The sequence below is a fragment of the Scyliorhinus torazame genome, chromosome 6 (assembly GCF_047496885.1).
Source record: "Scyliorhinus torazame isolate Kashiwa2021f chromosome 6, sScyTor2.1, whole genome shotgun sequence".
Taxonomy (NCBI): Eukaryota; Metazoa; Chordata; class Chondrichthyes; order Carcharhiniformes; family Scyliorhinidae; genus Scyliorhinus; species Scyliorhinus torazame.
The window spans coordinates 59,043,561-59,070,999 of record NC_092712.1 but is presented as its reverse complement, the minus strand read 5'-3'; the positions used below and the strand labels follow the sequence as shown (position 1 = coordinate 59,070,999).

General features: G+C 49.5%; 1 protein-coding gene across 7 annotated transcripts in view; it reads right to left on the bottom strand.

The window, feature by feature from the left end:
* The window catches only part of dync2i1 (dynein 2 intermediate chain 1), a 175,381-nt gene extending 150,584 nt beyond the window's left edge, over nt 1-24,797 (bottom strand). For 5 of the 7 annotated variants that reach the window (XM_072508236.1, XM_072508237.1, XM_072508240.1 and 2 more), the window contains exon 1: nt 24,702-24,797. In XM_072508236.1, coding sequence (XP_072364337.1) covers nt 24,702-24,716 — 15 coding nt within the window. In that variant the 5' untranslated portion in view covers nt 24,717-24,797. Of the gene's footprint in view, nt 1-1,121; nt 3,773-24,267; nt 24,669-24,701 lie in introns of those variants that run through there. The other 2 variants (XM_072508238.1, XM_072508239.1) reach the window with 2 other exon arrangements.
* Between the last annotated feature and the right edge of the window lie 2,642 nt (nt 24,798-27,439).

The window sequence follows — 27,439 nt, the reverse complement described above, 5'->3', positions numbered from 1 at the left end:
ATCGAGTCTGTTCCGCCATTCAATGAGATCATGGCTGATCTGATATAATCCTCAACTCCACCATTCCACCTTATTCCCATAACCTTTGATTTCCTGACCTATTAAAAATCTGTCTATCTGATGAGTCCAGTGGTAGCAACTTTTGGTGTCTCGGAAGACCCGGGGATCCAGGAGGAGAGGGAGGCCGACGTCTTGGCCTTTGCTTCCCTGGTAGCCCGGCGATGTATACTGCTGGCATGGAGGGACTCAAAGCCCCAAAAGACCGAAGCATGGCTCTCGGACATGTCGAGCTTTTTAGGGCTGGTCCTAGACTCTAAGAGGAAACATTCTCTGAGCATCTACCCTGTCAAGCCCCATGAGAATCCTCGATGTCTCAATAAGGTCACCACTTATTCTTCTAAACTCCAACGAGTGCAGGCCCAAACTACTCAACCTCGCATAAGAAAATCACTCCATACCCAGGATCAACCAAGTGAACTTTCTCTGGACTGCTTCCAATGCCAGTATATATTTCCATAGATAAAGGGACTAAAACTGTTCACAGTATTCCAGCTGTGGCCTATCTAGTGTCTTGTATAGTTTTAATAGGACTTTCCTATTTTATACTCCATTCCCTTTCAAATAAAGCCGACCATTCCATTTGCCTTCCTAATTACCTGAACTTGTATGCTAGATTGTGAGATTTATGCACAAGGACCCCCAAATCTTTCTGTGCTGTAGCTTTTTGCAGTCTTTCTCCATTTAAATAATATTCACCTCCTTTATTCGTCCTACCAAAGTACATAACCTCACATTTTCCTACATTATATTCTATCTGCCATGTTTTTGCCCACTCACCTAACCTGTCTAAATCCCTCTGTCCTTTCCACCCCATGATTATTTATTTTTGGAATGTCATTTGTGTCTTCCACCATGAAGACTGACACAAAGTATTTGTTTAACTCTTCTGCCAATTGGTAGTTCCCCATTATTATTTCCCCAGTCTCATTCTCTAAGACAGTATTTTTCAAACTTTTTATCCCAGGACCTACTTTTACCAACCGGCCAACCTTCGCAAGCTACACAGGCCAACCTCGGTGACCCACGCCGACAGAGCTTTGCAATCCACCATTTTCACTTACCTTTAAAGCAACAGGTGAGACTGCTTGGTCCTCACGATCTCACTCCAAACAGGTTCACAGGAGAGGGCAATGCACACATCAGGTGCAGAGTTCAGCCAGTTTCTTTGTGAGGACGTAAATATCCAACCTCACTTATGTTGTCATTGAGAAGGGCACACCAACAAAATGCTTGTTTTACTCAACACTGGATGCTCCTCGTAGACGCTACTCCAGACTGCTGGCAGCCTCATGGACTTGTGGCATATTTTTATTGTGCTGTCACAGGTGAGGCGCAGAAGTTCAGCTCTTCATTTGGAGTCAGCTGTTAAGTTAATAATAGACTCTGGGATCTCAAACTCAAAAGGATTTTAACACTGCTCTTTCAAAATCTGAAACTTCTCTGTTGGTCAGTGCAGCCAGATGCGACAGAATAAGACTTGCCAGTCCCCTTAATAACACTGTCTTCTGTGATGTGTTGTAGCAGTTTGGGGAACATGTAGTAGTTTTGGCTTTGTACTCGCACTCACCAAACTTTCAATGACTTTTGGAAAGTATATTTATTCACAGTACCAAAAGCAATCATCATCTTTCTCTTGCAACTTGAATTGAAAAGATGTCTGCAAGGTAACACATAGTTAGCATCTAACTCTCATTTTCCAGTACTTCCCTGCATATAACACACATGGGCTTTGCATCCTGATTTGCATTGGCACAATTAGCAAAGTCAGACCTCAAGAAATAATCTTTATCCTGCTTTGTTCCTGATTTCAGTTTCTTCTTAATAGGCTGTTCACACAGGCCCTGGAGTTCTGTATGCAGCTCACACGAGCACGGTTTGTCTTCCTCTGGACTCCCATGTGCAGTTCCCTCCAGCAGATTCAATTGTGAGATCCTGGCCTGTTGCGTCTCTGGCCCTCTTTTCCTTATAACAAATCGATCCATCTTCAGTTCTTCACAGTCATATTGCCTTGCTTGCTGGCAGCTTGAAAATGGAGGTATCTCTCCTCTGTGATTTTCACCAAATCCATGGACATACAGGGCCCGTGACGTCAGTGTACGTGCCGAACGCTTGGCCTGCTCTTTGCTGCTGCTTCGGGTGGGAAGACTGCATCATGCACATTTAAAGGCTGGTCACACCGGGATTCTCAACTTAAAAGCTGGTTGCGTCCATTAGACGCTTCTCCCGCGATGGGGAACACAATGACCGATCATTCCGTGGTCCTCCCAACGCCCACCCTCGCCCCACAGTTTGAAAAACCCTGCTCCATGAGGCCTATGTTCACTTTGGCCTCTCTCTTCCTCTTTATGTATTTAAAGAAACTCTTGCTGTCCATGTTTATATTACTTGCTTGCTTATCCTCAGTTTATCTTCTTCCTTTTTTTTGGGTTATCTTTTGTTGGTTTTTAAAACTTTCCCAATCCTCTGGTTTACCACTCATCTTTGTCACATTATATGTTTTTCTCTTTTCAGTTTAATGCTATCCTTCACTTCCTTGGTTTACCACGGTTAACTTATGCCCTTCCTAGAATCCTTCTTCCTCACTGGGATATATTTTTGTTGTGAGTCATTGTAATAATCCTCACAAGGCCCACAGGGATACCCAAATTGATCTCCCAGTAGGACTCGAGGCTTACCTGCTGGTGGGCGGAGGCCCGCCAAGCTGAGGCTCATAATAATCTTATATAAAGGACGGCCCAGACAGGGACCAGCATGCTGGCTGATCCAACGGGACTTATACTGTGTGTATTTATTGCCTTCGGTCAGATTCTATGACTGTGAATAAACCAGCGTTCACCCTACCGTTCGGTTTCCCAAATCTATTTTCAGAAACGTCTGCATTGCTGATCAACCCTCTTTCCAGTTAAACCTCTTTCCCAGTCCACTCCAGCCAACTCTGCCCTCATTCCTTTATAATTACCCTTATTTAAATATAGCACAGTTGTTTCTGACCCAAATTTCACACATTCAAATTGAATGCTAAATTCTATCACACTATGGTCACTATATATCTTATGGTATCTTTTACTCAGATTGTTTATTAAACCGGTCTCATTACATTTTATCAAATCCAAAATAGCCTGATCCCTGTTTGGACCCACAACATATTGTTCTAGGAAACTGTCCTGAATACACTCTATGAATTCTTCCTCCTGGCTAACTCTGCAAATTTGATTTTCCCAATCTACATGAAAATTAAAGTCACCCATTATTAAAGTACAGCCTGTTTTTACATGCCCTCATCATCACCTGATTTATCCTCTGTCCGACAGTATAGCTACTGTTTGGGAGCCTATAGACTACTCCCACCAGTGTCTACATCCCTCGTTATTTCTTACCACCCCAGTTTGAATTCTACATCTTCCGATCCACGATGATTTCTTGTTATGTACTTGTTCAATCTCGTACTAACAAAGCTAAACCACCATCCTTTCCTCCCTGCCCTTACAAAATATCATGTACCAATGAATATTTAGTTCCCAGTTTTGATCTCCTTGTAACCACGTCTCTGTAATAGCTACAAGATCATACCCATTAACCTCAATCGGTGTCATTAATTAATTTAGTTTGTGCTGAATGCTACATGCATTGAAGTAAAGAGCCATTAATTTTGCCTTACCAATTTTTCCCTTTTTGACCCCATTATTTTTTAAATAAATTTAGAGTACTCAAATTCATTTTTCCAATTAAGGGGCAATTTAGTGTGGCCAATCAACCTAGCCTGCACATCTTTGGGTTGTGGGGGCGAAACCCACGCAAACACGGGGAGAATGTGCAAACTCCACACGGACAGTGACCCAGAGCCGGGATCAAACTTGGGACCTTGGCGCCGTGAGGCAGCAATGCTAACCACTACACCGCCGTGCTGCCCTTTTGACCCCATTATGGTAACACAGTGGTTAGCACTGCTGCATCACGGCGCCAGGGACCCGGGTTCAATTCCAGTCTTGGTGACAGTCTGTGTCGAGTTTGTACATTCTCCCAGTGTCTGCGTGGGTTTCTTCCAGGTGCTCCGGTATCCTCCCACAATCCAAAAATGTACATGTTAGGTGGACTGGCCATGCTAAATTGTCCCTTACTATCCAAAAGCTTAGGTGGGGTGACTGGGATGGGGTGGGATACCAAGATAGGGTCCAAAGGCCACGAAATCCGGCTTGACTCGACCCAGATTTTCACAGTAACTTCATCGCAGTGTAAGCCTACTTGTGACATGAATAAAGATTATTATTCGAGAGGCGCGCCCAGCGACCCAAACCGGAAACGCCCATCCAGCAACCCAATTTACCGGCAGATGGAGGAAGGGAGGAAAATCCACGTGGAGGCCCAACCAGGCCTATTCCCGAGGCCCAATTCTAAGAGTGCCCGACCAGACCAGCAACACCGGAACCGAGCATGGGGCCCAACCGAACCTGACCCAGGAATACCCTGTCAGCGACCCAAACTCAGACTAAAGACCCCCAAAACAGCGGAGACTCCACGCGAGGACCCAAACGCACTGGAAGGTAGACCCATCCTCGCACAACGCCGGGGCCCACTGGACTGCGAACATGCCCCCCACCCCAGCAATTCAGAAATCACAACCGGTACCCAGGACCCCACCAGGCGCGACCTCAAAATCGCAACCAGCGCCCGGGACCCCGCCAGACGCAACCACTAGTCTGCAGGTGCGACTAAAACAACACGGTTTCAAGACTCCGCTCCCCAGCATAATCCTGGCAAACGTTCGAAAACAAGCTAGATGAGCTTAACCTCTCAGAGGGAGGGAAGTAAGAGGCTGATGTGCGCTCTATTTCACAGAAACATGGTTCACCCCTGCCTCACCGGACTGTGCTATGTAACCTGATGGATTCTCAATACACCGGATGGACTCCACGGCGTCATTGGGCAAAGCGAAGGGTGAAGGGGTTTGCCTCCTCATCAATTCCTCCTGGTGCTCAGACGTGACAACCCCGGTTTCCGGACCTGGAATACCTGACTGTGAAGTGTCGCCCATACTACCTTTCACTGGAGTTCACTTCTGCCATTATCACGGTGTCTACATCCCAACCCAGGCAGAAGTGAAGAAGGCGCTTGATGAATTGTACACCGCTCTGAATAACAGTGAAACAGAATACCAAGAGGCCTTGTTCATCTTGACTGGGGACTTCAACAAGGCCAACATCAAGAGTGTACTGCCAAAATTCTACCAACACATCTCCTGCCCCAACACACCAACATCCTTGACCACTGCTACACAAACATCAAGGGTGCCTACCGATCCATCCCCCGACCACACTTCGCAAAATCGGACCGTAAGACAGTGCTTCTTCTCCCAGCATATAAGCAGAAACTTAAGCGGGAGAATCTGGCTACGAAGATCTTGCAATGCTGGTCCGATGCACCAGAAGAGCTCCTATGCGACTGCTTGGAGTCAGTGGACTGTTTAAGAACTCAGCAGCCAACCTAAACAAGTATGCCACCACCATCACAGACCTCATCAGCAAGTGTGTAGAAGACTGTGTTCCAACAAAGGTGGGATGTACATTCCACAACTGAAAACCATGGTTTAATCTGGAGATTCATTCCCTATTGAAGGCCAGGTCTGAAGCGTTCAAGGAAGGTGACCCTAACTACACAGGAAATCCAGGTACGATCTCCGCAAAGCCATCAGGGATGCCAAGAGACAATACCAGACTAAGCTAGAGTCACAGACTAACGACACGGACTCTCATCGGTTGTGATGAGGCTTAAACAACATAACGGGCTACAAAGCACAACCGATTAGAATCCCCGGCAGCAGCGCACCCCTCCCCGATAAACTCAATGCATTCTCTGCTCATTTCAAGTACGAAACCAAGAAGCCGTTGTCAACTGCCCCAGCAGCCTTGGACTGATTGATTGATATTTATTGTCACATGTACCGAAGTAAAGTGAAAAGTATTTTTCTGCAGTCAAGGGAACGTGCACAGTGCGTACATAGTAGACAAAAGAATAATCACCAGAGTACATTGACAATGGTACATCAACAAATAGTGATTGATTACAGTGCGAAACAAGGGCCAAACAAGAACAGCATAGGGCATCGTGAATAGTGTCCTTACAGGAAATAGATTAGTCTAAGGGAGTCGTTGAGGAGACTGGTAGCTATGGGGAAGAAGCTGGTCCTACATCTGGATGTGTGGATCTTCAAACTTCTGTATTTTCTGCCTGATGGAAGGGTCTCGAAGAGGGCAAAGCCTGGTGTGAGGGGTCTCTGACAATGCTGTCTGCCTTTCTGAGGCAGCGGGAGATGTATACAGAATCAATGGGAGGATGGCAAGCTTGTGTGATGCATTTGGCTGAGTTCACCACACTCTACAGTTTCTTGTGATCTTGCGCCAAGCAGTTGCCATACCAAGCTGTAATGCAGCCGAATTGCTCTCTGTGGCACATCTGTAGAAGTTTGTGAGAGTCGATGCAGACATGTCGAATTTCTTTAGCTTCCGTAGGAAGTAGAGACGTTGTTAGGCTTTCTTTACTGTTGCATCAACGTGAGTGGACCAGGACAGACAGTTGGTGATGGTGACCCCCAGGAACGTAAAGCTATCGACCATCTCTACTTCGGAGCCATTGATGTAGTTGGGGGGGGGGGGGGGGGGGGGGGGGGGGGTGGTCCTGCTACGCTTCCTTAAGTCAATGATCAGTTCCTTAGTCTTTCCAACATTTAGAGGGAGATTGTTTTTCAGTACACCATGCAACCAAGTGATCTATCTCCTTTCTGTAGTCTGATTTGTCGTTGTTTGAGATACGACCCACCATAGTTGCATCATCTGCAAACTTATAGATTGAATTGGGAGTTGAATCTTGCCACACAGTGTGTACAGGGAGTACAGTAGAGAACTGTGCACACATCCTTGTGGGGCCCCGACACACCCATACACACCGTCACAGCCTCCGAAGTCAGATCCGCCTTCTTAAAAGTGAATCTTCAGAAAGCAATTGGTTGTGTCTCACTAACGTGATAGAGTTTTTCGAGGAGGTCACAAAGACACAAAGATGGTTGATGCAGGTAGGGCAGTGGATGTTGTCTATATGGACCTCAGTAAGGCCTTTGACAAGGTCCCTCATAACAGACTGGTACAAAAGGTGAAGTCACACGGGATCAAGAGGTGAGCTGGCAAGATGGATACAGAACTGGCTAGGTCATAGAAGGCAGAGAGTAGCAATGGAAGGGTGCTTTACTGATTGGACAGCTGTGACTAGTGGTGTTCCGCAAGGATCAGTGCTGGGACCTTTGCTCTTCGTAGTATATATAAATGATTTGGAGGAACATGTAACTGGTCTGATGAGTAAGTTTGCGGACGACACAAAGGTTGGTGGAATTGCAGATAGCGATTAGGACTGTCAGAGGATACAGCAGGATTTAGATTGTTTGGAGACTTGGGCGGAGGGATGGCAGATGGAGTTTAATACGGACAAATGTGAGGTAATGCATTTTGGAAGGTCTAATACAGGTAGGGAATAAACAGTGAATGGTGGAGCCCTCAAGAGTATTGAGAGTCAGAGAGATCTAGGTGTACAGGTCCACAGGTCACTGAAAGGGGCAACACAGATGGAGAAGGTGGTCAAGAATGCATACAGCATGCTTGCCTTCATTGGCCAGGGAATTGAGTATAAAAATTGTCAAGTCATGTTGCAGCTGTATAGAACCTTATTTAGGCCACACTTGGAGTATAGTGTTCAATTCTGGTTACCACACTACCAGAAGAATGTGCAGCATTAGAGAGGGTGCAGAAGAGATTTACCAGTATATTGCCTGGTATGGAGGGCATTAGCTAGGAGGAGGGGTTGAATAAACTTGGTTTGTTCTCACTGGAACGACGGAGGTTGAGGGGCGACCTGATAGAGGTCTACTAAATTATATGGGGCATAGACAGAGTGGATGGTCAGAGACTTTTTCCCAGGGTAGAGGGGTCAATTACTCGGGGGCATAGGTTTAAGGTGCGAGGGGCAAGGTTTAGAGGAGATATAAGAGGCAAGTTTTTTTTTTTTATACACAGAGGGTAGTGGGTGCCCGGAACTCGCTACCGGAGGAGGTGGTGGAAGCAGGGACGATAGTGACATTTAAGGGGCATCTTGCCAAATACATGAACAAGATGGGAATAGAGGGATACGGTTCCCGGAAGTATAGAAGATTTTAGTTTAGACGGGCAGCATAGTCGGCGCAGGCTTGGAGGGCCAAAGGGCCTGTTCCTGTGCTGTACTTTTCTTTATTCTGAAGGAGTCCCTGGTCATGCACTCAGATCTGCATGGACCAATTGGCCAGTGTGTACCGCGGTTACCTTCAACTTCTCCCTAATCCGTTCCAAGGTTCCCACTTGCTTCAAGAAGACCACCATCATACCAGTGCCAAAGAAGAACCAGCCAACGTTCCTCAAAAACTACCGTCTGGCCTTGACATCTATCATTATGAAGTGCTTCGAAAGGTTGGTCATGAGACACATCAACTCCATACTCCCAGAATGCCTTGATCCACTGCAATTCGAACACCGCCACAACCGGTCCACAGCAGATGCCATTTCCCTGGCCCTACACTCATCCCTAGAGCATCGCGGCAACAAGGACTCCTACGTCAAACTCCTATTCATTTACTACAGCTCTGCCTTCAACACCATAATCCCAGCAAACTCAAATCAAAACTCAAAAACCAAGGACTTGGCTTATCCCTCTGCAAATGGATCCTTGACTTCCTGATCCACTAGACGACAATCAATAAAGATAAACAACAACACCTCCTCCACGATAGTCCTCAATACCGGGGTCCTGTAAGATTGCACCCTACTATACTCCCTAAACACAGAGGACTGTGTGGCAAGATTTGGCTCCAACTCCATTTACAAGTTTGCTGATTACATGTCCCAAATGGGTCGGATCTCGAACAACGATGAGTCAGAGTACAGGAGGGAGATTGGGAACCTAGTAGGGTGGTGTAACGACAACAATCTCTCCCTCAACATCAGCAAAACTAAGGAGCTGGTCACGGACTTCAGGAAGCAAAGTAACGCACACACTCCTGTCTGCATCAATGGTGCCAAGGTGGAAATGGTTGTTGATAGCTTCAAATTCCGAGGTGTGCACATCACCAACAATCTGTCGTGGTCCACCCACGTTGACACTACAATCAAGAAAGCAAACAGTGCCTATACTTCCTCCGGAAACTACGGAAATTCAGCCTATCCACATTGATCTTAGCAATTTTTACAGATGCACCATCGAAAACATCATATCTGGTATAGCAACTGCTCAGCCCAAGACCACAAGAAACTACAGAGAGTCGTGATCACAGTCCAGTCCATCACGCGAAACCGCCTCCCATCCATTGACTCTCTTTACATCACCCGCTGCCTTGGGAAAGCGGCAGTATAATCAAAGACTTTTCCCACCTGGGTTATTCTCTCTTCCAACAGGCAAGAGATACAAACGTCTGGCCGCACTAACAGGTTCAAAAACAGCTTCTTCCCTGCTGTTACCAGACTCCTGAATGACCCTCTTATGGGCTGAACTGATCTCTTCACACATCTTCTCTACTGAGTTATACTACATTCCGTATGCTTCACCCGATGCCAGTGTCTATGTACTTGCATTATGTATTTATGCATGTCCGAGGTTTTTACATGTATGGAACAATCTGTCTGGACAGTTTTTCTTTCTTTCTTCTTTCATAGGATGTGGGCGTCGCAGGCAAGGCCAGCATTTGTTGCCCATCCCTAATTACACTCAAACGGAGTAGTATTTTAAGAGTCAACCACATTGCTGTGGGTCTGGAGTCACATGTAGGCCAGACCAGGTAAGGACAGCAGATTTCCTTTCCTAAAGGACATTAGTGAACCAGGTGTTTTTTTACGACAATCGACAATGGTTTCATGGTCATCAAAGAATAAGGCCTTCAGGACGCGCAACAACGCAGAATCGCCGAGCAGAAACTTATAGCCAAGTTCTGCACACATGAGTGCGGCCTCAACCGGGACCTGGGATTCATGTCACATTACATTCATCCCCCACCATCTGACCTGCGAAATCCTACCAACTGTCCTGGCTTGATGTAATTCACACCTCTTTAACCTGGGGTTACCCCATCTCTGGATCTGTAAAGATTTAATCACCTGCTAATGGTCGCATTCCAAGCATTGTTAGGCATCTTTGAATTTGTCTATATATGTGTTTCTGGAACATACCTCTTCATTCACCTGAGGAAGGAGCAGCGCTCCGAAAGCTAGTGACATCGAAACAAACCTGTTGGACTTTAACCTGGTGTTGTAAGACTTCGTACTGTGCTCACCCCAGTCCAACGCCGGCATCTCCACATCATCAAAGAATAATACAGCAGAGGAATTGGCCCTTCGGCCCTCCAAGCCTGTACCAGTCATGATACCAACCTTTGCCAAAACCCTCAGCACTTCCTTGTGCCGTATCCCTCTATACCCATCCTATCCATGTGTTTGTCAAGATGCCTTTTGAACGCTGTTAACGTATTTGCTTCCACAACCTCCCCTGGCAGCGTGATCCACGCACTCACCGCGCTCTGCGTAAAATACCTGCCTCGCACATCTCCTCTAAACTTTGCCCCATGGACCTTACACCTATGCCTCCTCATGGCTGACCCCTCCACCCTGGGAAAGAGTGCCTGCCCATCCATTCTGCCCTCATAATCTCAGTCATCCCTCAACCTCCGTTTTTCTAATGAAAACATCCGAGACTATTCAGCCGCTCCGCATAGCTAACACTCTCCAGACCAGGCAGCATCCTGGTAAATCTCCTCTGCACCCTCTCCAAAGCTTCCACATTCCTCTGGTAGTGTGGTGACCAGAATTGTGTGCAATATTCCAAGTGCGGCCTTACCCTTAGTGGGCAGCACGGTAGCATTGTGGTTAGCACAGTTGCTTCACAATTCCAGGGTCCCAGGTTCAATTCCCGGCTGGGTCACTGCCTGTGCGGAGTCTGCACGTTCTCCCCGTGTCTGCGTGGGTTTCCTCCGGGTGCTCCGGTTTCCTCCCACAGTCCAAAGGTGTGCAGGTTAGGTGGATTGGCCATGCTAAATTGTCCTTGGTGTCCAAAAAGGTTAAGCGGGGGTTACGTGGGCTTGAGTAGAGTGCTCTTTGTAAGGGCCAGTGCAGACTCGATGGGCCCAATGGCCTTCTTCTGCACTGTAAATTCTATGATCTGTGACCAAGGTTCTATACAACTGCAGCATGACTTGCCAGTGTTTATACTCGATGCCCCGTCCAATGAAGGCAAGCATTCGTATGCTTTCTTGACTACCTTGTCCACTTGTGTTGCCACTTTCAAAGATCTGTGGACATGCACGCCGAGATTATCATAGAATTTACAGAGCAGAAGGAGGTCATTCAGCCCATCGAGTCTGCACCGGCTCTTGGAAAGAGCACCCTACCCAAGGTCAACACCGCCACCCTAGCCCCATAACCCAGTAACCCCACCCAACACTAAGGGCAATTTTGGACACTAAGGGCAATTTTGGACACGAAGGGCAATTTATCATGGCCAGTCCACCTAACCCACACATCTTTGGACTGTGGGAGGAAACCGGAGCACCCGGAGGAAACCAACGCACACACGGGGAGGCTGTGCAGACTCCGCACAGACAGTGACCCAAGCCAGAATCGAACCTGGGACCCTGGAGCTGTGAAGCAAATGTGCTATCCACAAGGCTACCGTGCTGCCCCGGTAGCCTTGTCAGAGATCTCTCTGACTTTCTATATTCCTAAGAGTTTTGCCATTTATGGTATACTTCCCCTCTATGTTAGACCTACCAAAATGCATTACATCACATTTGTCTGGATTAAACTCCACTTGCCATTTCTTTGTCCAAGTCTCCAACCTCTCTATATCCTGCTGTATCCGCTGACAATCCTCGACAGTGTCTGCCCTCCACCATTAGACTTTTAATTCCAGATTTTCATTGAATTCAAATTTCACCATCTGCCATGGCAGGATTCGAACCCGATTCCCAGAGCATTATTGGGTCTCTGGATCACCTGTCCAGCAACAATACCACTACGCCACCTCCTCCCCTACGCAGAACAATAATTTTCACTGTAACTCGGTACACGTGACAATAAATCAAATCCAAATCAATCCTGGCTACAGAGAACAGTGTCAATTCCCCTAACCATACTGTTACTAATTATTTAAAATGTTAATTTTATCAATAAACAAAGATATGTTAAAATCATACGGTTATTATTTTTACCAATCATGATTACATTTTTTACGAAAACCACCATTATCACTTCCTTCCATCCCTGCAAACAGCCATTCCATCTCCAACCTAACTTTCTGACCCACAGTCTTTGGATATGCTGTCACTTCCTAAACCTTTGCCCATCATTTGTAAAACTCTGTTTGAATCCCACCAATCAGGTTTACGCACCTGCTACAGCACCAAAAGAGTCCTAAGCAAAGTTACAATCAACATTTGTGACTGTTATGTACAACCCCACTTTAGTCTCTCGGCAGCTTGGCGCTGAAGGCCAAACCATTCTACTCCAGCACCTGAATTTCCCTCAACACTGAGTCGAGCTGCATTTGCTACATTCCGCATATCTAACTGTAGCCAAAGGATCTCTAGCAAACTTCTCTTCTTGTCTCCACACTATTATTGCAGACAAGCGATCAGCTCCCACACATCATTGCCAACTCCCATCTCTACCTCTGTACTGCCTGTTTTGATACCTCCCTTTATATCCTTGCCATTGATCCCACAGTGCTCCCCTGTCACAGTCTCAGGCTAAACCAAACTGTTTCCAACCTTGGCATCCCATTTGATTCCGAAGCCGAGTTTCTGGCATTATTTCTTCTCCATCACAAAGATCAGCTTCTTCCAACTGCGTCAACTCATTTGCCTCTATCCTTACCTCAATCCATCTGCAGAAATATGTTCATCCACGCCAAAATCACTTCCAGACTTAACTATTCCAAACCTCAACTATCCCCATTCTCCACCTCTGCATTCTGCTGCTTGTATTCTATTCTGTACCAACTTCATTCATCCCACACCCTTATACTTGCTAACTATGTTGTGAGTTCCCAATGTCTCAACTTTCATCCTTCTGTTTAAATCTGGGGCTGGTTTAGCACAGGGTTAAAGAGCTGGCTTTTAAAGCAGACCAAGGCAGGCCAGCAGCACAGTTCAATTCCCGTACCAGCCTCCCCGAACAGGCGCCGGAATGTGGCAACTAGGGGCTTTTCACAGTAACTTCATTTGAAGCCTACTTGTGACAATAAGCGATTTTCGTTTCATTTTTTGTCAAATCTTTTCCAAGTCATATCCCATCCTAACTCTCCTTCAATACTACAAATCTCCCCAAAATCTACATTACTCTCACCCTGATCTTGGACTGGATTGGATTTATTTATTGTCCCGTATACCGAGGTACAGTGAAAAGTATTGTTCTGCGTGCAGCTCAGACACATCATTCCGTGCCTGAAAAGAAAATACATCCTAGGGCAAACATCAAATACACAATGTAAATATATAGACACAGGCATTGGGTGTAGTACTACTCAGGAGAGAAGATGTGGGAAAAGATCAGATCAGTCCGTAAGAGGATCATTTAGGAGTCTGGCAACAGCAGGGAAGAAGTTGTTTTTGAATCTCTTAGTGCATGTCCTCAGACTTTCTTCTCCATCACAAACTGCCACGGTGGAAGAAGTTGGAAGAGTGAGTAAGTCGGGTGGGAGGTTATGATGCCCGTTTTCCCAAGGCAGTGGGAGGTGCAGAGTCAATGGAAGGGAAGCGGGTTCATGTGATGGACTGGGCAGTGTTCACGACTCTCTGTCGTCTCTTCCAGTCTTGGGCCGAGCAGTTGCCATACCAGGCTGTGATACAGCCAGATGGGATGCTTTCCATGGTGCACAAGTAAAAGTTGATAAGAGTCAATGGGATATGCGGAATTTCCTTAGTTTCCTGAGGACATATATGCGCTGTTGTGCTGTCTTGGTCGCAGCGTCAACGTGGGTGGACCAGGACAGATTGCTGGTGAAGTGCACACCTAGGAATTTGAAGCTATTAACCATCTCCACCTCGGCACCATTGATGCAGACAGGGGTGTGCACAGTACTTTGTTTCTGAAGTCAATGAACAGCTCTTTAGTTTTGCTGATATTGATAATCATAATAATGGCTTATTGTCAGCGACTTCCGGTGATGGCGGGCGGGAGGCAGCCGCACACTGGAGGGCTCCTGCTCGGGAATAGAAATTTTAGGGTTTTAACGCCCTGTCCCGGGGAATGAAAAAGCTGTAAGAAGGCACAGGGAGGAGAAATGTCCAAGTTTGGGGAAAAGACGGCCATGAAAAAGGGGGTTAATGAAAGTCCGCCGGTGAGTGGAAAGGTCAGCGCAGGAACTGTAAGGAAAGTGGAGGCTCACAGCAGAAGAAATGACCACGGTGATGGCTGTGGAACTTGAAAAGCAGTTCACAAAGCACATGGAAGCAATGAAGAAGGAGATGGGGGCGGTATTGAAAGTGTTGGTGGAGGAGGCAATTGCCCCGGTGAGGGCAGCGGTATCAAGCGCAGCGGCGGAGGTGCGGGAACAAGGTGAGATACTTAAGGAAGTGGAAAAGGCATTATCACAGCACAGTGATCAACTCACCTCGACAGGGAAGTAGTTGCGGAAGGTGATAGAGACCAACAAGGGTCTGCGAGCCAAAATGGAAGAGATGGAAAACAGATCCAGGCGGCAGAATCTGAGGATTGTGGGTCTGCCCGAAGGGGTGGAAGGCCCGAGACCGACGGAGTATTTTGCCACGATCTTGGCGAAGCTTTTGGGGCGGGGGACGATTCCTCTCGATATGAACTGGATCGGGCTCATCGGTCGTGGAGGCCTATACAAAAGGTGAGTGAGCCGCCCCAGTAACTATGTGTTTCCATCGGTATAGCGTGAAGGAGAAAGTCTTGTGCTGGGCAAAACAGAAGCGGGTGGTGCAGTGGGCTGGAGCTGGTATACGCATACCAGGACTTTACGGTGTAGCTGGCGAGGAGGCGGGTTGCCTTCAGCCGGGTGAAGAAGGCGCTGTACATCAGCAAGGTGTGGTGCGGCACAGTATATCCAGCTAAGTTGAGGGTGACCTACAAATCCAAGGACTTTTATTTTGTGACGGCGGAAGCAGCGGAGGAGTTTGCGAAGGCAGAAAGGCTGTGGCAGAATTGAGAAATGGGACTGAGAGCGGGTCGTGTACCAATGTTGCCTCATGTAACTGTATTTTTTCACTGCGTGTAGGTGTATGAACTAAATGAGTCAACACTGTATATTTGGACAAGGGAAGAGTTGGGACTTTAATTTGCATTAATGGTTCTTTGGGGCTTGGGTGTGTATGCTGGGGTAGTGCGCTAAAGGGGATTTCTTGGTTTTCCTTGGACCGGGCAAGGGGGAAGGAGACCCCGGCAGGGGCCTCCATGCTGGCTGGTTTAAGCCGGCCAGTGAACAGGAGTGAGGTGGGGGAGGGGCTGTGGCCATTGGAGCCTGGTAGAACAGGTTTCAGTGAGCCTAGCCGGGGTGAAAAGCTGGGGGAAGGAACCAAGGTTGGGGGAAGGAGTTTACAAGAGGAAGTGGAGAGGAGTCTGGGGGGGGGTTCTACAATTCACCTCCACCAAACACCTCTGGCTGGCCACCTCCCTCCTCTCCTTAAAAACAACCTCTTTGACCATGCTGTTGGTCATCTCTGCTGATTTATGCTTCTTGGCCTCAATGCTAAGTGCTTTGGGACATTTTGCTACATTACAGCCACTATATAAATGAGATTCATGTATGTATATTATCCATCCGTCTTGGGAAATGATGGACTGTGCCTAGGATATATGTGACTTCAGGACTGAAAATTGTAGGCATGTAAAATGGCTGACTCCCGATTAGAATGGTCAAATCCCGATTTAAAATGGCGAACGGAAGAGGCTGATGGGAAAATCAGCCAGCAGGACTCAAACGGACAGCTGCAGGTAAAACAGTGTAGTCGCCTCTGGGGAAGTCAGCCAGACCGATACCTGCAGCCATCAACATCAAAACAACCCAGCCATCTGGATTTTAATCAGCCATCCCTGGGAACAATTGCTACAAATTAGCAACTCAAAGCCGACCCAGACCTTTCGGCGCCAGCAGGGGCTGACACAAAGAAAGGTAAACGACCACCCCCCGACCAAGGAATCGCTCCAGTATTGGAGCATATCGAACCAAGTGATTGGGACCAAGTCCAATCACTTGGAACCAGGTAAAAGGTCCGCCCCGAGAGGCGGGAAGCCCCTGGGGACTATAAGAATAGGGGCCAAGTTCGACTCGACCCTTCTTTTCCTGCTCGCAACCTTCGAGACCCTTCTACAAGAAACCGTAAGTTTTACCCCAGCGATCGCTACCAGATAGGCACTCCTGACCATCGACTTGTACCAGCTTTGAATCCCGCAGGCTCAGACCCAATTCGAAAGACCATTCGTTTCCCTGACCTGGTGGGCCATTTCCAACGTTAAGTATTGGCCTTTAGTGGTAGGTAGTAGTCTAGAAGTAGGATTATTGTATAAGTATTAATTGCTGTATATCATAAATGAGCGTTGATTTAACTCTTACTAAGCGGTGTGTTGTATTATTAATCATTACTTGGACTTGAACCACGTGGCGGTATCAGAAAGATACCTGGCGACTCAAGAGCAAAGGTGACAGAATAGGAATAAGTAAACTAAGGCTAAAACGAGCAAGAGCAGTCACTTCTACAACTAGCACAGATGAATGGCATTGGCTCAAGGGTGACTGATGTTCCTTCCTTCCAACGAGCTCTTTTTTTGCCATATTATTTATTTTGCACTCTGCTTTACCATGACCTTCCTGACTGCTTATCTTCAGACACATTTTTACTTTTGCAATTTACTTTTGCAAATGAAACATGCAGTGCAGAGATTGCCTTTTGCCACTTTACTTAAATATTCTGTCACAATGGAGAACGAATGGCACTCCACTGGATTCCCAAATGATAGATAATATGTCTCATTTTCCTTTATTGCCAAGAAAATTGATCAACAAATGCTTCAATAGGCTAAACCACCAAAACAGATATAGAACAGTATTCCTGCACCTCCCTGTGTGGTAAACAATAACGCCAGAATGCTGTGCTGTTCTTGGTTAATGTTTAATACAACAATGTACTTAAGAGTTTGTCACAAATCATTTCTCTCTACAATAGCTCCTTATGTGACTAGGTGGACACTATAAATTCCTTTAACTGCAATTTATTTTCTCCTTTTTTAAATTGCTTGTATTTTCAAATCTTGCATCTCTGTATGTACCTGCAGTTCTTGAACTAAGCTCCAATTTTTAAAAACTATTCTAAGCGACATATCTCACATCATATCAAAGTAGTACTGCTCTGAACAAACATATTCTGTACTCACTACACTAAATATAATCCCATTTCCAATGTTATGAGCACATCAGGAGATGGCAAGAAAAGGCCAGCAGGCATATCAATGCTCACCACATCTGTTAAGACAACCTCATGGATTATCTTCCTAAAACGTTGGTGATGTTAGCTCATAAGGCAAACAAAAAGGTATGCGAAAGTAACTCTAGATTTTTATGAAAAACTCGTGGAAATCCCTCCCCAGCTCCGTTCGGACAGTTTAGCATGTTTTGTAAATCTAGGCCTATTACTATACATACTCAACTAAATCAGCCCAACTCTCGATGGAGCATTTCATCCCACATTGGTAGGTCATAGAGTATTTGAATAATACAACATAGGAGGAGGTCAGAACAAACTTTTGTAGCCCCTTAGAGCGAAGAATGCAAGGGACACAAGAGTTCTTCGGGATACCGTGCAACGAACAGCAATAAATCATCAAAGTAAGTTAATTGTGCTCCCTGGAAGCATAATGAAAATGTGGCATGGAGATTGTGCCCCTTGAGCAGACAGATATGGCTGTACGGTGGTTGTGCACCTGGGGCGATACACAATAATCAAGCTTGGTGGTAAACCATTACTATTGCTAATGATATCTGCTATGAAGGCTATGATATCTGCCTCCGCACCCGTTTCCAACCCTGGCTGGTCCGACACCCCGAATATGGCCTCCCGGGGACCCGGGTCCAGTTTCACACGCACCACCTTGGAAATTACCCTAAACACCTCCTTCCAGTACTCCCCTAGCTTTGGACAGGACCAAAACACATGAACGTGATTAGCGGCCCCCCCCTCCCCGCAACGCTTACACACATCCTCTAACTCCTTCAAAAAATCGGCTCATCCTCGCCCTCGTGAGGTACGCTCCACAGACCACCTTCAGCTGTATCAGCCCCAACCTCGCTCACGAGGTGGAGGCATTCACTCTCCGGAGCACCTCACACCAGACCCCCTCCTCTATAACCTCTTCCAGCTATTCCTCCCACTTTGCTTTGATCCCTTCCAGTGGTGCCTTATCCTCTTCCAAAATAGCTCCATACACCGCTGACACTGCCCCCTTCTCCAGTCCCCTTGTCGTCAACACCTCCTCCAGCCACGTGGAGGCCGGTTCCTCTGGGAAGCTCTGAATGACCTTCCTGGCAAAATCCCAAACCTGCATGTACCTTAACACTTCTCCCTGCTCTAGCCCATACTTCGCTTCCAGCTCCCTCAATCCTGCAAACCGACCCCGAAGAAACAAATCTTTTAGCGTCTTAATCCCCCTCTCTTCCCATTTCCGAAAACGTCCATCCCACCTCCCTGGCTCAAATCTGTGGTTTCCCGAATCGGCATTTCCCTTGACCCTACCCCCAACCCGAAGTGTTGGCGAAACTGTCTCCAGATTTTCAATGAAGCTATTATTACCGGACTCCCTGAGTATTTGCCCGGAGCTATCGGGAGCGGCGCTGTTGCAAGTGCCTTCAGCCCCGACCCCCTGCACAAACTCTCCTCCATTCTGACCCACTGAGAATCAACCCCTCTGACCCAGCTCCGCACCTTCTCCACATTCGCCGCCCAGTAGTAGTACAACAGGTTCGGGAGACCCAAACCCCCTGCCTGCCTGTCTTCCCCTCTGTAGCAGCACCTTTCTCACTCTGGCCACCTTCCCTCCCCATATGAATGAGGTAATCCTTCCCTCAATCTCCCTGAAAAAAGACTTTGGCAGGAAAATCGAAAAATTGAAAATAAACAGGAATCGCGGCACCACATTCATTTTAACCGCCTGTACCCGACGCGCCAGTGACAGAGGAAGGCCATCCCATCTTGTCAGATCAGCTTTCACTCTCCCCTCCAAACTAGTGAAGTTGTACCTACGAAGCCTCACCCACTCCCGGGCAACCTGCCCCCCCAGATACCTAAAATGAGTCCCTGCCCTACGGAATGGCCGGCCCCCCACCCCCACCTCTGCCCCCATCCCCGGCCGAGGACAACAAAATACTCACTCTTGTCCAGGTTCAGCTGGTACCCTGAGAAAGACACAAATACCCGCAGTAGCTCCAATATTCCTCCGATCGACGCACTCGGTTCCGACACATACAGCAGCAAGTCGTCGGCATATAAGGACACCCTTTGCTCTATCCCCCCCCCGCACCATTCCTTTCCATGCTCCCGAACTTCTCAATGCGAGGGCCAACGGTTCAATCGCAAGTGCAAACAGCAGGGGGGACATAGGACATCCCTGTCTCGGCCCACGGTGGAGAGAAAAGTATCTCGAACTGATATTATTTGTGCAAACACTCCCCTTCGGCTCCTTATATAATAGCTTTACCCAGTTCACAAATCTTGGTCCAATCCCAAACCGCTCCAGCACTGCCATCAGGTACCCCCATTCTACCCGATCAAACGCCTTCTCGGCGTCTAATGCCACAACTAACTGTTTCCTTCACTTCCGCCGGTACCATAACGACTTTCAAAACCCTCCTAATGTTCGAAAACAGCTGCCTCCCTTTCACGAACCCCGTCTGATCCTCCCCTATAACCTTCGGGAGGCACTCCTCCAGCCTACCAGCCAGTACCTTCGCCAACACTTTTGCGTCCACATTCAGAGGTGATATGGGCCGATACGACCCACACTCCGTCGGATCCTTATCTTTTTTTAGCAACAGTGAAATCGATGCCTGCCCCAAGGTTTGTGGCAACACCCCCTTCCCTATCGCCTCTTCAAACATCCCCACCATCAGGGGTGCCAACCTATCCTTGAATTTGTTATAATATTCCACCGGAAACCCATCCGGCCCTGCCACCTTCCCCGACTGCATCCTCCCAATCGCATCCTTTACCTCCTGCTCCACTATTGCTCCTTCTAATGTAGCCCTGTCCCCCTCCCCTAGCCTCGGGTACTCCAACCCATCTAGAAATCCCTGCATCTCACGGTCTCCCCCGGGTGGCTGTGACTTGTACAACCTCTCATAAAACTCCTCAAAAACCTTGTTAATCAGCACTGGAGCCACCACCAACTTCCCTGCCCTATCCCTCACCTGAAGAATTTCCCTTGCCGCTGCCTCCCTCCGGAGCTGACCTGCTAACATATGCCCCTGCCTTATCCCCATGTTCATAAACTGCACCCCTTGCTCGGCTCAGTTGGCGCACCGCCTTCCTGGTGGACAGTCGGTCGAAGCTCACCTGTAGTTCCTTCCTCTTTTCCAGCTTCGCCGGGTCCCCATCCTCTGCATACCTCCTATCTACCTCCAACATCTCATCTATTACCCTCTGCCGCTCCAACCTCTCCTCTTTGTCCACCCTAGCCTTAAACAAAATTACTTCACCCCTCACCACCGCCTTTAGAACCTCCCAGACGACTGCCTTCGACACCTCACCCGTACAATTGAAACCTACATATTCCTTAATTACCTTTTCAATTTACTCACAGAACACTTGGTTCCCCAAAAGCCTCACATCCAGTTTCCACTCCGGTCTCTGCGCTACCCCCTTCTCCAGCACCATATCCACCCAATGTGGAGCGTGATCTGACACTGCAATTGCAGAGTATTCCGACCCCTTGACTCCAGCCAGCAAAGCCATCCCCACCACAAAAAAGTCGATCCGCGAGTATACCTTATGGACCGCTGAGAAAAACGAGTACTCCCGTTCCCTTGGGTGCAGGAACCTCCAAGGGTCCACCCCCCCATTTTCACCATTAGCCCAGCCAGCGCCTTCGCCCCTCCTGATGGGACCAGCAAGCGCGGCCGTGATCTGTTCAACCTTGGCTCCTGCACCAAGTTCCAGTCCCCCCCCCACAATCAGCTCATGCGTGTCCAAGTCGGGAATGGCCCCAAACACCTTCCTCGCAAATCCCACATCATCCCAATTGGGACCGCATACACTTAACAGCGCCACTAATCTCCCCTCCAGCGCCCCTGCCACAATCACATATCTACCCCCCTGATCTGCCACCACCTTCTCCATCTGGAAGCGCACCCTTTTGCTGACCAACACCGCTACCCCTCGAGCCCTTCCATCAAATCCGGAATGAAACACTTGGCTAACCCAGCCCTTTTTAAGTCTCACCTGGTCCTTCACCCTCAAGTGAGTCTCCTGCAGCATTGCTACATCGGCATTCAAACTTTTAAGATGCGCAACCACCCTTGACCTCTTGACCGGACCTCCTAGCCCTCTCACATTCCACGTGACTATCCTTACTGGGGGTCCCTCACCCCCCCCCCTCACCCCCCCCCTCCCCCTCACCCCCCCCCTCACCCCTCACCCCCCCTCCCCCCCCCTCACCCCCTCCCCCCCCCCCCCCCCCTCACCCCCTCCCCCCCCCCACCCCCCCCACCCCCCCCTCCCCCCCTCACCCCCCCCCTCCCCCTCACCCCCCTCCCCCTCACCCCCCCCCTCACCCCCTCCCCCCCCCCACCCCCCCCACCCCCCCCCTCCCCCCCTCTCCCCATCACCCCCCCCCTCCCCCTCACCCCCCCCCTCCCCCCCTCTCCCCCCCCTCCCCCTCACCCCCCCCCTCCCCCTCACCCCCCCCTCCCCCTCACCCCCCCTCCCCCTCACCCCCCCCCTCCCCCTCACCCCCCCCTCCCCCTCACCCCCCCCCCTCACCCCCCCTCCCCCTCACCCCCCCCCTCACCCCCCCTCCCCCTCTCCCCCTCCCCCTCACCCCCCCTCCCCCTCACCCCCCCCCTCCCCCCCCTCACCCCCTCCCCTCACCCCCCCCCTCCCCCCCCTCACCCCCTCCCCCCCCTCCCCCTCACCCCCCCCTCACCCCCTCCCCCCCCCCCACCCCCCCCTCCCCCCCTCACCCCCCCCCTCCCCCTCACCCCCCTCCCCCTCACCCCCCCCTCACCCCCCTCCCCCCCCCTCCCCCTCCCCCTCACCCCCCCCCTCCCCCCCCCTCCCCCTCCCCCCCCCCTCCCCCTCACCCCCCCTCCCCCTCACCCCCCCCTCCCCCTCACCCCCCCTCCCCCTCTCCCCCTCACCCCCCCCTCCCCCTCACCTCCCCTCCCCCTCTCCCCCTCACCCCCCCCCTCCCCCTCACCTCCCCTCCCCCCCTCACCCCCCCCTCCCCCTCACCTCCCCTCCCCCCCTCCCCCCCTCACCCCCCCTCCCCCCCTCACCCCCCTCCCTCACCCCCCCCACCCCACCCACCCTACTCCCCGCACCTCGACATCGTCCCACTCCCCGCACCTCAACATCTCCCCACTCCCAGCACCTCAACATCGTCCCACACCTTGACATCTTGCCACTCCCCGCACCTTGACATCTCGCCACTCCCCGCACCTTGACATCTCGCCACTCCCCGCACCTTGACATCTCCCCACTCCCCGCACCTTGACATCGCCCCACTCCCCGCACCTTGACATCGCCCCACTCCCCGCACATTGACATCGCCCCACTCCCCGCACATTGACATCGCCCCACTCCCCGCACATTGACATCGCCCCACACCCCACACCTTGACATTTCCCCACACCCCACACCTTGACATTTCCCCACACCTTGACATCTTCCCACTCCCGCACCTTGACATCTCCCCACTCCTTGACATCTCGCCACACCTTGACATCTCGCCACACCTTGACATCTCCCCACTCCCCGCACCTTGACATCGCCCCACTCCCCGCACATTGACATCGCCCCACTCCCTGCACCATGACATTGCCCCACTCCCCACACCTTGACATTTCCCCACACCTTGACATCTCCCCGCACCTTGACAGCTCCCCACTCCCCGCACCTTGACATCTCTCCACAGATTGACATCTCTCCACTCCCCGCACCTTGACATCGCCCCACTCCCCGCACATTGACATCGCCCCACTCCCCGCACATTGACATCGTCCCACTCCCTGCACCATGACATTGCCCCACTCCCCACACCTTGACATTTCCCCACACCTTGACATCTTCCCACTCCCGCACCTTGACATCTCCCCGCACCTTGACAGCTCCCCACTCCCCGCACCTTGACATCTCTCCACAGATTGACATCTCCACACATGATGCCGCCCCCCCCCCCCCCCCCCCCCATCCCATCCCCCATCCCCCCATCGCAACCATGCAGGTATTGTCGCTGGATTGTTAATCCAGAGATCTGGAAACCCAGGTTCGAATCCCACCATGGGAGGTGGCGAAATTTGAAATCAATAGAAATCTGAATTAAATGTCTAATGATGACCATGAAACCATTGTCGATTGTCGTAAAATCCCATCTGGTTCACTAACTTTCTATAGAGAAGGAAACCATGCCCAAACTCTTGCATTCAAAAATCCCTTCTCGGTCATCAACCTTTTACTACTTTTTTAAATTGTAAATGTAGAGTACCAAATTTTTTTTTTCAATTAAGGGGCAATTTAGCGTGGCCAATCCACCTAACCTGCACAGCTTTGGGTTGTCAGGGTGAAACCCACACAGACACGGGGAGAATGTGCAAACTCCACACTGACAGTGACCCAGGGCCGGGATCGAACCTGGGACCTCAGCGTTGTAGGCAGCAGTGCTAACCACTGCGCTATCGTGCCTCCTTTTTACCACATACAATTGATAGACCTAAAAGACTTTTGTATTTCCTATTATGTTAGATACAAGTCTCTTCTCATACTATCCTTGCTTCTCGAATTTGTGCTTTCGATCCACCTCTGACCCTTCAATATTGTCCCTGATTCTCAATTGTATTATCCACCTGAAATCTGTCATCGGCAGCCCTTTCCTCCCTCAACTTACTCTCTGTTTCTGTTGACATCCAGGGAGTTCTAGACAGGTTTACCTGTTATCGTTGTTTTCCCCTGCCTGCTATGCCAAAGATCTCTGGAGCCCCTTCTTTCCCTGGAGCTCCACGATTCCTTCGGACCTCCCTATCTGGGATGGGTATTCTTTATTCCCAGTCTGGAAAAAGGGAGAGAGCCCGGCACCTTTCCAAATGGAGACGGACATAAGGTCGGGGGACATATTAGTGCAGCGAATGTTCCATCCCAAGGGGCCTTCTCACCCTCATCGCTAAATTCAGGAGATGGAGGACGGGTCGTGTGGGATTGAGAGACTCCGAGGCACCAGCGGCTGCCGAGGGCGAGATTAGGATTCCAGTCGGTGACATTCCTCAATCTCACCGAGTGAGAAGTGGCGGCCGCGCTGCCCAGAGTTTATTTCTGGACTGTCGCCGTCGCTGCTTTTTCCCCCGCTGGAGTGAGTTGTTTATTTTACCTTGCTGGGCTTCATGCTGCGAGCCGGGGGCAGGCGTTACTACGGCGCTCTCGCGGGTCGCTGGTTACCAAGCAGCCGCCATCTTGACGTTTCAGAGATAAACGTTCGAGGCAGCGCATGCGCCGGGGTGGGTTGAGCAACCATGGGAACTGCGGCGGCTCGATTGTGAAACCATGGCAACTGCCCCGCGCGCTAATTCGCGCTCCGCCCCCTGGCTCCAGCGAATCCCATTGCGGGCTGCATGAGCGTCAGCTCTGTGGGCCTGGCATTGCCATTCGAGCCCTCCAGGGGTTTGTGTCTGAGCTGAGAGCCGGATTGAAATTGCAAAATTATATTGAATATAATCAAAATGTGGCACTAAACTTTCATCACGACATCCAACTTTATATAGAATCACTACAGTGCCCATCGAGTCTTCATCGACCCTCCGAAAGAGCACCCTACCTATGACACCCCACCCTTTGGACACAAAGGAGCAATTTAACACAGGCAATCCACCTAACCTGTATGTGTATAAACTGCATGTAAACACACACTATACAAAATAAAGACGATAGGTGGATTAGCCATGATAAATTGCCCCTTCGTGTCCAGGGGTCTACAGGTTAGGTTATGGGGTTACGGGGACTAATTGTGGTCTATGGGTCAGGAAGTTGAGGATCCAGTTGCAGAGGGAGGAGCCAAATCCTAGGTTTTGGAGTTAGTAATCCACTGAAGACAAGAACAGTTCGGACCAATATTCTTATTTCCCAGTTTTTACTGGTGTAAAGGATACAAACAAACACAAAGCACAACCTAGATGGTCTCCTGTGCTTTAACAATTCTACAGATGTGAACATTAAGTACAATGAATAATCTGTGTAACAATAAACATTGTACATATTAACTAACACATGTACGTTAGAGACAGCACATAACCTACACATGCACATTCTGTACAACAGGAAGTGTACAAATGTACCTTCATATGGATGAAATTATATATTTGCACAGGCTATAACCAACAGGCTTAATCATAGAATTTACAGTGCAGAAGGAGGCCATTCGGTCCATCGGGTCTGCACTGGCCTTGAAAAAGCACCCTATGCCTCCACCCTATCACCGTAACCCAGTAACCCCACGAAACCTTTGGAACCTAGGGCAATTTAGCATGGCCAATCCACCTAACCTGCACATCTTTGGACTTTGGGAGGAAACTGGAACCCCTGGAGGAAACCCACACAGACACGGGAAGAAAGTCACCCGAGGCCAGAATTGAACCTGGGACCCAGAAGCTGTGAGGCAGCAGTGCTTGTCACCGTGCCGCCCAGGCATATGTACAGGGTAAAATAATTCATAATCTGTTGGCAAAAATATTGACCGTTGAGGCTCAAAGTGATCTACTGCTCCCAGTCCTGACTGTGAAGTGCTGCCAGTACTATCTGCCAAGGCAGTTCAATATCACATCGATCTACATCCCTGTCACGATATTCAAACACACATCACAACACACACATCATGATAGACAGACCAACAGACCAATTAGAACACATAACATGACAGCCAATCACAGACAAGAGCAGACACAGTAAAAGACAAGAAACACGACACCTGGGTGGCCAGTCCATCTGGAGACAGGACAAGGCCAGGACCTCATTAACAAGACACTCATACCGTCACCACGTGCTGAGTACCAAGACAGATGTGTAAATAACTAGTTGGAATAAAACTGCGTTGTACCAATCGCAACCGTGTTGGTTCGTCTGTACCTCAGAGCACCCAACACCACAATCCCAACCTAGGGGGCAGTGGAGAAGGCGCTTGACGAACTGTACTCCGCCAAAAATAACAATGAAACAGAACACCCAGAGGCCTTGTTCTTCGTGGCCAGGGACTTCAACCAGGCCAACCACAAGACCATACTGCCAAAATTTCACCAACACATCTCCTGTCCCACCAGGGGCGCCAACACTCTCAACCACTGCTACACAAAAATCAAGGGCGCCTACCGATCCATCTGCCGACCACACTTTGAAAAATCAGACCATAAGACGGTGCACCTTCTCCTGCATACCAGCAGAAACGTAAGCGGGAGGGTCCGGTTAAGAAGGTTGTGCAGTGCTGGTCCGAGGAAACAGAAGAACCCCTACGTGACTGCTTGGAGTCAGTGGACTGGTCCATATTTAATAACTGAGCGACCAACATAAATGGGTATGCCACTTCTGTCACAGATTTCAATCCCTTCTTCACAGAGACCCTAGGCCAGTGTCAGTTAGTACTGGCCTCCACAAACAGGGACCAGGCGTACTGGCACTTGGGGGTGGGGTCTCGCAGGGGATCGGGGGCACCTGGGAGCCTAGGCTCTGGGCAGGATGATACCCTGGCACCCCTGATGCCACCCGAGCACCCTGCCGCTGCAATCCGAGTGTCACCTTGACATTGCCAGGGTGCCCAGTTAGCACTGCAAGGCTGTAAGGGGCAAGGTGCCCACAGGGCATTTTACCCACATGGAGGATTGGTCATGGGTGTGCCCTGCCCTGATTAGGTGAGTTGGGAGGGGCGTAATGACCTCCAATTGGCATTATTGGTTGGCCAATTGGAGTATGAGCTCCCTCAATGATAGCTCATTGAGGGGACTCATATAAGCACCTGTGTAGGCTTTGTGAGGCAGTCTTAAGTTGACTGGAATGCTAGCAGCACTGTTTGGAGCTGCTCGTGGGTATAGTTATTGCAAATAAATACTGGAGTAGTGACGGTAC